Below are 12,879 nucleotides of genomic sequence, written 5' to 3' on the forward strand. Positions count from 1 at the left end.
TACTGCTGAAAGATAAATTTCTTAATTGATCAAAATCAAAGTTAGTGAGATTACATTGCTACTTATAGCAAGCCTAATTATACACCAATGCTGCCGCAACTGCAAAACAAAAATTTGAAATAGAGAAATAATAATGGTGGATAATAAATACACAATTTCTTACAATGTTATGTACATCCAATCAGATTAAATGCATAAACAGAAACACACTACAAAACAAATATGTAAGTGCTGTTCGAACCACTTCTTCTAAGTTGGATTGAGATCCCTTGAAGCTTGCCCTTGCCATCTGCAGTACAAAGAAGCCAAATCAATAATTATAGTTCATGCTGCAAGTTTTGCCATATATGCATGAAAGGGAAGGAAAACAGTCGTATCAATCGGGAAAAAAAAGGGTCTCAATTATTGAAGCAAATAAGTGGTACCCCTTTCATTGAAGCATGCAATCATCAGAAGGAACAAATCAGTGAACAAACCTTGAGAGCAGAAACCTCGCAAGTGGGCTTAAATTGGCATTTGAATTAACATCCTTGTTCGGTTGCTTTTTCTTGTTATCCTCTGCATTTGCATTCTGTGCTGCTTCGGCTGTCTTTCCCTTGGTGAATATACGAGATGACAACTCCTGGAGTTCTTTCACAGATGATTCCTTTGAACTGCAAAGATTTAAATCCAACTTGATACTTCAGCTCCATTTCAGAACATGAGATATTGAAGAACCAATATTTCACTATATTTTACATTTATAATCTAATGTATTTATTTGTTTTCTAAGAGGGAAGGAAAGAGTGAGGGGTTAGGAGAATGAAGTTTTGAACCTTGCCAATTGCTGAAGCAATCTTCTCACAAAAACTTCACAAGAACCTGGCTTTATGCGTTCCATATATGCAAGTGAACTTACAACTTGACGCACAACTGGTCCTTCTGAATCATCAGCAACTGCCTAAACATTACACACAAATTATTAGTGGCAAAAAGAGCAAGCTGAAATTTGATGTTGCTTAAAGGTCAGTTGCCAACCTCAACTTGAAATTGTATACAAAGATTATGCTATTTGTTTTGCATATCAGCCTTATACAATGTCAGAGTACATGCTCTTCATAAATAAAACAGACCAAAGACAGTGTTGAAGAAATTATAGACTAAACAACGCTAGTCCCATGAAGTTTGCCCTAAAGTAACAAGTCACTTTAGTTTTTCAAAATTATCACAGAAATCAACCCTTTTCCATCCACATCCTAATTTGAGTAGAATCTAAACCACATTTGGGTTCTTAATGTTGCAAGAATCATAATTTCCACACTTTACTAAATTATTACAAGGTGATACTGTCAAACTGATTAAAAATGTACATCAGCCAGCCGCTCACCTCTTTTATGGAAGGGATAATCAAAACTGATAGTGCTCCAGATGAGGATGCTATTTTTGCACTTTCTTCTTCATCACTTCCTTGGCGTGGTCTTGAGAATCCTCTTTGTGCATCCAAGTAATCACGAGAATCTCTGAGGTAAAATGTTCCCTTTTACAAATTGTAATGACCAAGTACCTCTACTACAATAGAAACTAGCAATATGACTATTAGATGTACCTGGAAGAATCTGAACTGCTTGTTATTTGTTCTCTCCTTCTATATTCTCCATCATTGTTCATCTTGCCAAGCGCTAAGCGTTCTCTAGCATTACCTTTCCTCAACCCACTTTGAATTGCAGCTTTTGCCTGAAAGAAATTTTCAACAATAGATACTTAACACTAGGCAAGACAATTCTCGAAAAGTAAATCCAGCCACAAAAACATGATATGAGAGGAAATTTTTGGGAGAGTTCCAGGGGTAAAAAGCCCGAAAAATAGATGAATGTTCTGAGTTTGACAGATAATTAAAATTGGAAAATGATAATTTACATATTCCTCAAAAGAATAAATAAACAAAATTGTAACTACATTAAAAAATCATAGGATCATAAGAATGGAATAAGTTGATACACAAGTAGAGATATATGATTTTGATTAAAGCTAATTTGGGAGATAAGTGGTAACAGAGGAAAAACAACCTCTGCAAGGTTTACTGCACTATCTTCAAGTGATGCACTAGAACTTCTCTCCTGAATTCCTAGTCTTGATCTTGGTGTGCGAGCAGAGTCAGAATCATCGTGTTGACCACGGTAAACAACTGTTCCACTAGTAGATGCATCTTCAGCAGAAGTATATGTGCTGCTAGACTACACAGTACATGGTATGGTAATCAAATAGTGGCCAAGACAGAAAAGGAATAAACTAGAACTTAACTATCTAATATTTTCATAATTATTGGACAGGACTTATACCACGGCACTTCGATCACGGAACAAACCAGATGATCGAGATCCTCTAGGACTCCGTATCACAACAGTTCCTGACGCACTTGCAGATGTATCATCCTGGAAAAATGGAGCACTTCAAACACATTTCAAGGACAGGAGGACAGAAACCCAACAGATTATTTTATTATCAGAATGCATTAACTGAAATCTGATAAGACAGCTATGGTTAATTCAATTTCCATTACTGTGTTGGACCAAGTATACTAAATGCTTGATTTTATGTCCATCATCAGCATATAAAAACAAATGAATCAATGGAATTTTTACTCTTGTCACAGAATTGTATCATTGATGGTCTGATTCATGGCAGCACTTTCCAGAAAATTTCTGAAACTATTCGGCATTGGGTCCGGATCATCCCATTATTAAAGTTTGATCGGTAAAATTAACCAAGGTTCAGGAAACAAAGTAATCCTTACTGAAAGAAAAATGACTTTTTGCATGGTGGAATTATGCTTAACACATAAGATTCCCCTTGAGAGGTATTATAACAGACATGCACTTGGACGGTAACCATGAATCTAGTGCCAATTCTCACATCTCCTAGAATTAACTGTCCAACTCACAATTTCACAGTTGGAGTAACTAACATCCAATATTGGTGTCAGAAGAACCAATAACGTAAACTCATAGACCACCAAAATGCTGTTGCAGGTTGCATCACAGAAAGAAACTTACATCTTCATAGTAATCATCCTGACGATCATCAAAATATGAATCTCTAGCATATCTTGTAGGAGAGGCATCTGGGGACTCATGAAGTGTACTTCCAGAGGCAGAGAAACCATGATTACTTCGCTCAGCAGTTCTTTTTGGGGTATACTGATTATATGAAAACTCTGGTTTCTTTTCTCTGACTTGAGGTGGTTTTACAGCAGTCCTAATAGTTCCTGTACCATGTGACTCACTAAGACTGAAGTTCCAACCAGCATTCCTCACAGTTTGCCCCTGACTACTGCAAATAAAAGAAGTCAATCAACTTATATCACAATTAACAAAGCAACAGTTATCAGCAAGTTCAACTTACCTAACTTGAACAGTTTCTTCACTTCTCTTATCTCTTACCACCTTCACAGTGCCAGATGCCTCTCCTACAGCTCTGACACCATTTATAGGAGTATCTGGTTCTTCCTGTATAGGGTACTTTGGGCGCTCTCTATCAAGATAACAGAAGACATACATTAACACAATGCTCAACAATGCAACAGAAAAATCATAACTAAGCATTTTCCCTGACTTGAAACAATGTACCAAAGTAATACGCTTATACCAACATATCACACCTTATTCTTTCCAGAAGCCTTGGACTCTTCCTGGCATTCCTAATAAAACGGTGCCTGAGAAGTTCCTTAGCACTCGGCCTCTGAAATTAAAGCATGGAATAGTTAAAAGAAGCAGAAATAGTATGACCATTGCTCTAACTTGACGAAGAAAGTTGAAAACATGTAAAACATAGAAAAGCAGAGAAATTTTTTATAAATGAAGTTTACATCTCCATCAATACATTACAAGAATTAGGCTTAACCAGTGGCATGATTACATGCGTGTGGATTCTATAGATATTCCTAATCATTCCGATTACAGAGGCAAGAATTATGGATGTTCTTATTTAATCTGAAACAGAAAAACCAGATAAAATTCAAGGTGATATATTCCATTCACAGAAATTAAAATTTCATGCCCAATCAAAAAAAATTGTATCTTCAACCAAGAATATTAACAGACAAACCATGTGTAAAACAATAGCAACGTATATGAAGGGTATAACAAGCTTGCCTCAGCAGGTACTTTCTTCAAACACAATGAAACAAATTCTTTCATAAGGCGAGAAAAATGTTCATCCAACTGCACAACAGTAATAAACGGTAAACAATGATATTTTAAATTTAAATTGCTGCAATTCAGCTTGACGAATAACTTATCAAACATCTAATCAGTGTGACATCAAACAATAATAAGAGAACCTGCGGTGGATTTTCTCGAGGTATGATAAAAAGAACTCTCATTGGGTGAAGATCTGCAAGTGGTGGTTCTCCTTTTGCCATCTCAATAACAGTTATTCCAAGAGACCAAATGTCTGCCTGCATTAAGCAAGGGATTTAGTGCGGCATTGTTCGTAACTTAAAAATGCTGAGAGAATAAGAGAGTAGAGTGAGAAAGGGGCACAGAAGGAGGGGGTAAGAGGTTATGCCATTGCAGCAAGACAATAATAACTACTTTTGATAATTGAAGAAAAATAGAAAAAAAAAAAACCCTCAAAGGTACCTTCTCATTGTACCCTTCTGAATTTTGAATCACCTCTGGTGCCATCCAGAATGGGGTACCTACAAATGTCTGGTACCATCAAAAAAATTAGTCTATTGCTGACAATTTCTAAACTACTCCATAGTTTGTATTGCTAACAACAAAGAAAAAATATGGGGCCAAACATTAAGCATACAGAAATCCCATATGAATATCACTAATACATGCATAACCCTATGGCTGCTTGGTTCTAAAACTTAAAAGGCTAAAGCACTTTTTACTTGAAAACAGCTTGCAATGCTTTACAGTGATCTATTTGCTATTAAGAACGATGTTTGATTATATGCAACAAAAAAAAGCAATAATTTATAACTAACAGTTGTTCTTAAAGAAAACCTTTTCAAATTATATATTATCTAGCAATAAATTGGGCAAAGATGGTAGAAAGAAATAAAAAGAAAGCAATCTGAAATTCACTCTTAATATATAACTAACAGTTGTTCTTATAGAAAGCCCTTTCAAATTATACATTATCTAGCAATAAAATTGCGCAAAGATGGCAGAAAGAAATAAAAAGAAAGCAATCTGAAATTCACTCTCCCAGACATTAATACACTCCTACATAAAATATATATATACACAATGGTCACAGCTTGCACGGAGCACCTTTTACCCAGAAAAAGATGAGGAGGACGAAAAAAGGATGGAGGGAAGGAAAACTATAGCCTACTGAGCATATAACTAGAAGTAAGATCATAAATAGGGGCCAAAATCTACATTTCTATTAGACAATAAATAGCAAACCAAAAGCCCCACAAGCTACAATAGCTATTAGACAAAAGCAACCTTCACATAGCAAATATAATACCTTTCTCCTTGATATTGTCCTAGTTAATTGTGCAGAAACACCGAAGTCTGCAACCTGTTACAAGATCACAAATGTAACTTTGACAACCAGAAACAAATGCAAGAAAACCGACTCATATTTATTTGCCCTTCTGGATAGTAAATCCACCAAAACAATTCAAGACAACATGAACCTGTTCAAGAAGAAATGATGTACCTTAACGTCACCATTCTCCGTCAATAAAATGTTTGCCGCTGCCAAAATAACATTATAGAAGTTATCATTGGCCCAAAGTAATCAGAAATAAATGATAATGAAACAAAGTTAGATCTCATGCAATGGACTAGGGATTGAATTGCTCTACCACTTCGGAGAAGAATTGTGTACATGTTGTGCATAGGAGGTGACGGACTGGGTGTGTGATAAGTTATTAAAAGAAAAGAAAAAGAATTCTACAATTAACAAAATTAAGAGATCTCCTACTACAAAATTAAGAGATCTCCTACTATCACTGCTATAATGACACTAACTAAATGTTAGATGAGAGGAAACCTTTTATATCTCTGTGAATTTTTCCTTCATTATGTAGATATTCTATTGCATGCAGCAAATCACGTAAAATGCAAGCAATGGACATTTCATCCAGCGGAGGACCTGATTGTATCTGCAACAGTAAAATCAACATTAGCTGTTCACAAGAGAAACAACTTTTGACATAAACATAATATTATGCTTCACTATAAACTTATAATGAAAAAACAGATCAATTTTCTTGCACAAAACAAGCAATTGCAAGTCAACGAGAAAAGTAACCTACTAGGTCAGCAACAGAGCCCCCAGCCATATATTCCATTATTATCCATAGTTTAGTCTGGTGGAGATAAGAGCCATAGTACTCAGTGATATATGGAGATCGACATTGTGATAAAACAGAAATTTCCTACCACAACAATGAGATAGATTAGCAACAAAAATAATTAGTCATGGTCAGCACACAAATATAATTTTTTCTAAAAGAATTAATACCTTCTGGATGTCCTCAATTTCATCTTCTCTGCAGAAGGCACAATAAGAACAAGCTTTAGAGCATTAATGGCATAACAATGAAAATTGATTTCACACAATCCTTCAATTACAAGAACTATCCTCTACAATGGTCATCTTTTGGGTTTCAAATTAAATTGATTGAAAAATAACAATATTCCATAATCATCATCTCAACTATGCTTCAAACATCTTTCTCTTTTTTTCTTTTTATACATACAAAGAGATTCAGACAGAGTAAGAATATTGCTCACCAATAGAAAGACTCTAATTTCACAACTGAAAATACAGACAAATAATAATATTAACAACAGCAAATACTTACGATTCTTCCAAATCAATAACTTTGATGGCAACATCTTTGTTAAGTTCTTTATCAAACCTGCAAATTGGGAAGGCATCAGGGACTAGTCCACCAACTCCATGCAGAAATGTCCTCAAATTATAATGACAAACTCCATTAAATAGGAAAAAGAAATGACAAGAGATTTACGTTTACATGCCATACATTCTGACAACAATTAGGATGGCCCACAACTAAGCACTTATAACTTCGACTATAAATGACAAATACAAAATGCATGCATCCTAAACACAGCCATGAGTTCCAATATCCAATAGCAGCATCAATAATAAACTTAAACATCCATGGTTTAAAGGAAAAAAAATATATATCTCCCTCAATCATAAAAACAGCATAATTTACATTCAAGGTGTCTGCACATAAATAATTAGTGAAATGGCATATGTATCTAAGATACTAATCATACTTCTAAAATGTCTCTAGAAATCAAGTCCTCGATATGAAGCCTAACATTGGCTTAGCTAAAAAGGTTAACCAGCAACAGCCATCTATGAATACAAAACAAGTGGCTTCATAGTAACTAAAGTTACTAAAATGCCATTATCCCAAATGCAGTCATTCGATCCCTAAAATACAGTGGCCAATCCTATATTCCGAGAAATCAAATACCACATAAATTAAAGTCATTTCCATGTATTGAAGTTCAATAATACTGTCGGCAAAAAGATTCTGTTTATGCTAAAAACTAAGCAACTATGGAATTGCATACAATATTTCAAAATCCACAACACTTACATACCACCAGGTGGTTCAAGAATCTAAAACAAAGGAACCATGCAAGAAACGGCTATTAACCATTAGAAGATTTGTCAAAATTCAAGAATGTCTTTCACTAAACTATAACATAAACCAAAAGCACCATTAACAAGGTAAACAAGACTACATTGCAATGAATCAAAATGCATTAAACCAGTCAAAGTACACACACTTACGCTTTATAGACGTCTCCAAAAGAACCTCTCCCAATCAACTCCAAAGAACTAAATCTAGACCCAGCAGCCTCTTGTAAACCAGCCAAATCAGCCATTAGTTCAAACACTTGATAGACAAATCAAACTGAACAGAAAAAACCCACTTTTCAATCCAAATTACTCCACATTCTTCAGTACCCACTTCAAATCTCCAAAATGGGTATCTATAAATCCCTATGTCAGCCTCAGAAACCCATCCTGTCACAAAATTCACAATACGCACACTACGTCAAAAGAGAAAAACATACACACAATTCAACAAGATAAACAAAACCCAAATCAGAAACAATTCAGAGGATCTAAATAGAGTTGGAAAAACCTAAAATAAATCTCACATTGCGCATAGATATTTTACACTCAAAGCAAAAGCACATAAGATATTAAAATTGGACTTGTTTTCTTTCTTTTTCAAATATTTTGGTTAGGTGAAGAGTTGGGATTTGCTAAAGTGACAACCCAACAGAATTTTCAATTCAATTTAAGCAGTAATGATAGCGAAACCGTAACACACACGTGGGCTTCAAACATCAAATGAGAGATTTGTGTGCGTCTGTGGAATGTTTTCGTTTTACCTGTTTTGTTTGTTAGTTCGATGATGATGATGACGACGATGGTGATGATGGATTGGATCTTTCTGCTTTTACAGTTTCTTCCTCGTGTTCTGTCTCTGAGATTGCAGAGACGCTTTGAGAGCTCCAACGGGATCGATAGAGAAAATACTTGTTAGTTTTCTTTTTTCGTTTTTTTCTTTTTTAATTTTCTTCTTTCCAATTATTGATCATTAGAAAAAATAAATTTAAGTTTGGTTCATGGTTCAATCCGCACCGTTTCAGTAAGGTTGTGCGTACAATTCGTACTTTTAAATTTACTATTTTGTCAAATTTATCTATTCTATTAAAAAAAGTCACTTTGTAAGAAAATTATTGGAGTTTTACATGAATTAACATATATAATTTAAAAAAAAATTGACAAAATATGGCATTTAAATAATTATTTTTTTTAAAATGGTAAAATTATTTAGGAATGTCTAAAGAGTAAATTAGTATATCAAAAGTGTCAACTAATTACAAGAAATTTAAATATATATATATACACTTTTGTAAGAGCGGGCTATTTGAACCCATCAAAATCCTCTCTATACCCATTTTAAAAAATAAATTTATTATTAAAAGCTAAAATTTTCAAAATTACTCTTTCTCAATTACTTTCTCTTTTTATTTTATAATTGCATATTCTCTCTTTACTCTCACGTTTTACAAACTAAACATTCAATTTTACTCTCTTTTAAATTCCTTTTTTAAGCTTTCTTAGTATATTATGATCTAAATTTCATGCTTTCAATATATGAGAACTTTTTATCTTAATATTTATTAGCTTATGGTAAGAATTAATTTCTTGATGTTCATTAACTTTCATAGCCGAAAAATTTTGTTAATGTTCATTTTTATATAGTAGGTTTCATTCTTTTTAGTTAGTGATATCAATTATTTTAAGTTAAAGAATATATCTAAATAAATTTATGAGAATTTGTGAAATTAAGAAAAGAAAGAGAAGAAAGGGTTAATAAAGAAATTTTTTCAAAAATTATTTAGATAATAAAATTCTTAATAAAAAAGAGGGTATAGAGAGAAAATTTGTAGTTTTAAATAGCCACACCCCCCTTTTTGTAGTATATAAACATGAGTTGGTGGAATTACTAACTTGGTTATACAACTCATAATTTATATATACTTTACTTATCTGGAAAATATAGTATCTGTTTGCTATCGTTTTCAAAATGTTGCATTTGAAAACAACTAAGGAAAAAAATATTGCTTTTCAAAATAATATTTAAAAAAAATGAAAATGCCTTTGGTGTCATTTTCTAAAATAAATTTTTTAAAGTTAAAAACAAAAAGCCATGTTCATTGTTTTTGTTTTTTTTTTTTAAATGAATATGTGGGACTCGATTGAAATTTAATAAAATAAAAAGAAAATTCTAAACTGAGTGAGACAAGATTGATATTGACTAAATTGAATTTAATTTTGTCGGACAATTTTGACAAAAAAATGGTACGAAATTACAAATTAATTATGTATTTCAGCATTGTTAGTAAGTGATTGACAAAATTAATAAATAGGGCATAAGAAAATAAAGAAATACATTTTTGTTTTTCTTTTGAAGATAATGAGATGCATTTTCAAGAAAGAACAAGTATATTCATATTTACTTTTGAATTTTAATCTAGTTCAAATGAATTATCCCAACATAACATGATCTCTAAGGCATTGATTTGTTAAACTTAACATATGATATAAGATACAATATGTGTGCCAAAATAATTTGTAACTATTTAACTAGTTAGTCGAGCATATCGTATCAAATTCGAATCAATCCACTTCATATCATATCTTTAAGATGAAGACATTGCAACTATGACAAAATTTTGAAAATGGAAAATTTTTAAGATATGAAATAAAAAAAAAATAGCCCTTTTCTGTACCATTGTCCATTGCACTAAATAAAATGTGAATGGGAAATATTTATTCATCCCTATATCCATCATCAATTGTTTGAAAACAAAAAAAAAAAGAAAAAAAATGCAGTGCAATAAACACATTCCCATTGATGGAAAGTTGGAAACCCCAAGCCCCCAACAGCCCAACTATGTCAATCTACAGTCAATTATAATTGAAAATAACTCACCAACCTCCTTAAAATATGTCATATTCACCAATTAATTGCTATGGACTTTGCCATATGTTAAATTGTCAATGTGTTATTTATTGTAGATTCAGTAAAGATCATTTAAGACAATAGAATAGATTGTTTTTCATGATGTATTAGTAATAAGCTTTATTTAATATTAAAATTGGGTAGTTGTGCTTTAAAAGTTACAGTATTATAGTGTTTAATAAATATTAGCTATTGTGATTTAGAAGCTAAATTGATTTAATCTACCACTTGTATATGAAAAATTTATACACAATATCTTTGCCTTTTTTTATGTCAAAATTATTGTTTAAAAATTGTATTTACTATATATTATTAACTTTTATTTTATAATTATAATCTATATATTTATATAAAGTTGGGACTATAAGAGGTGATGTAGCATCACTATTTCTCATCTTTGTATATTCTCTATTATCTAATAAATATAGAAAAATTTTTAGATTTGACTTTTCATCTTTTCATAATTAATTTGATTGTTATTACACAATCAATATGTAACAGTTCATCAAAAGACCCACTATCTTCTCTAATTGAAACCTTTTTAATCACAAATTAAGCAATAATTTATAAACATTTTTAATCACTCTTCTCCTCTGCCTTGCCTTAATTTATAAATAGCAACAAAAAATATGATATCCCACGTAAACATAAACACAACATAAAAGAACATAAAATAGCAATGGCTCTAAAACATATGTTTTTCATTTTGGCCCTCACTTGCCTGATTATGGCAAATATTGCAAATGCAACTAGCAGAATGATCGCCTCAACAACAATATGAAACTAGGCTACGATCTTGCAACAAGACTTGAAGTTAGAGGAGACCTAACGGAGTGCTGAAACGTGTTAATGAAGCTGAAATCATGCTCAAATGAGATTGTTATATTCTTCCTTAATAGACAGGCTGATATTGGCCCTGATTGTTGCCGCGCTATTGATATCATCACCCGTAATTGCTGGCTTGCAATGCTCACCTCTCTTGGATTCACTGCCGAAGAAGGGAACATATTGAGAGGCTACTGTGATGCATCTTCTGCTCCTTCTCTAGGTGGCCTCGCAGTGATATATCAGCCTCAGGTTTCCAAGGTTTTGGCTTAGACAAGGTAAATCTATGGTACTTCTATTTCCATGGTGTTAATTTAGCTAATGCAATTTTAAATAATTAAAAAAGTGTTTTTGGTTTTAGCTTTGCTTTATTTTTTTCCTGGTTTTTTGGAAGTCTTGCCTCTTAATCGAATAGAATAAATCGTTAAAAGTAGAATAAGAAAAAAATGATAATACTAAATTCTTTTTTCAAAGTCGCGCGGAGCGCGGTTCTATTTTCTAATTTTTTTTCATAATAGATAACACCAATACCTAATGTAGCATGAATTTTTGCATGATAATTTTTAAAAGTAGAATAAGAAAAAAATGATAATACTAAATTCTTTTTTCAAAACCGCGCGAAGCGCGGTTCTATTTTCTAGTTTTTTTCATAATAGATAACACCAATAACTAATGTGGCTTGAATTTTTGCATGATAATTTTTATGACATGTTAACCTGCACAATCGATAGGATCACAACAATGTGTCTTTATTAAATTGAATTTCAATTAATAATTGGATCAAATTAAATGCAAAATTGGAAAATCTTATTTATATAATTGGATTGGATTGGATTTGACAAAAACTATCATGGTGCGTTTACTAAAAAGAAGTGAACTGAAATCATAATGAGCTGGAATAGGAACGAGGAATAGGAATAAGAATAAATTATTTTACTTTAACTATAGGAATCAGAATCAAAGTCAAAATAAGTTGTATTATCATTAATGTGTTTACTTTGTCTTAGAATTGAAATTTGAATGAGTTAGGTTGTTACAAACTATTTAAAAGTCCTTAATTAATTGTTGTCATAATTATTATTTTATATTTTAATTATTGTAATTATTATTATTATTAATTATTGTTAATAATAATAATAATTATTATTATAAATATTAATATTAATTAATTATAATACTTTTCAAATATACCAATATTAATATTACAAATAATAGTAGTAGTAGTAGTAGTAGTAGTAGTAGTAGTAGTAGTAATAATAATAATAATTAAAATCACCGTCCGCCTCATCATCATCGTCGGCATCATCATCATTATCATCAAATCGGAATGCAACGAATATTGTTAGTGGTTCGACTTCCACGACGAAACAGCTGCTAGGGGTGGGCAAAATCGAATTCGGGTCGGGTTCGGGTTAATCCGATCGGGTTTCGAGTTGTTCGGGTTGGACAAATATTAATCCGAATACAACCCAATCCAATCCGATCCGATATATATTCAGGTCGGTTCAAATCGG

The 12,879-nt window shown here is 32.3% G+C and overlaps 1 protein-coding gene across 2 annotated transcripts; it reads right to left on the reverse strand.

Moving 5' to 3' along the window:
- Window positions 1-6: 6 nt before the first annotated feature.
- LOC18054078 (germinal center kinase 1) lies at window positions 7-8,571 on the reverse strand. 2 transcript variants are annotated; one of them, XM_024177675.1, is made up of 21 exons: window positions 8,397-8,571; window positions 7,786-8,022; window positions 6,815-6,871; window positions 6,472-6,499; window positions 6,263-6,385; window positions 5,998-6,109; window positions 5,662-5,699; window positions 5,467-5,520; window positions 4,620-4,688; window positions 4,319-4,435; window positions 4,131-4,199; window positions 3,638-3,717; window positions 3,382-3,510; window positions 3,033-3,306; window positions 2,319-2,411; window positions 2,046-2,213; window positions 1,586-1,713; window positions 1,367-1,499; window positions 816-940; window positions 477-653; window positions 7-289 (listed from the first exon to the last, which is right to left on the reverse strand). In XM_024177675.1, the coding sequence occupies exons 2-21, from the start codon at window positions 7,878-7,880 to the stop codon at window positions 250-252; spliced, it is 2,109 nt and encodes a 702-aa protein (XP_024033443.1). In that variant the 5' UTR covers window positions 7,881-8,022; window positions 8,397-8,571; the 3' UTR covers window positions 7-249. The 2 variants fall into 2 exon arrangements, with proteins under 2 accessions (XP_024033443.1, XP_006451799.1); XM_006451736.2 differs by having other exon boundaries at window positions 3,033-3,309.
- Window positions 8,572-12,879: the final 4,308 nt, after the last annotated feature.

Source organism: Citrus clementina, unplaced genomic scaffold, assembly GCF_000493195.1.
Source record: "Citrus clementina cultivar Clemenules unplaced genomic scaffold, Citrus_clementina_v1.0 scaffold_1, whole genome shotgun sequence".
Classification (NCBI taxonomy): Eukaryota; Viridiplantae; Streptophyta; class Magnoliopsida; order Sapindales; family Rutaceae; genus Citrus; species Citrus x clementina.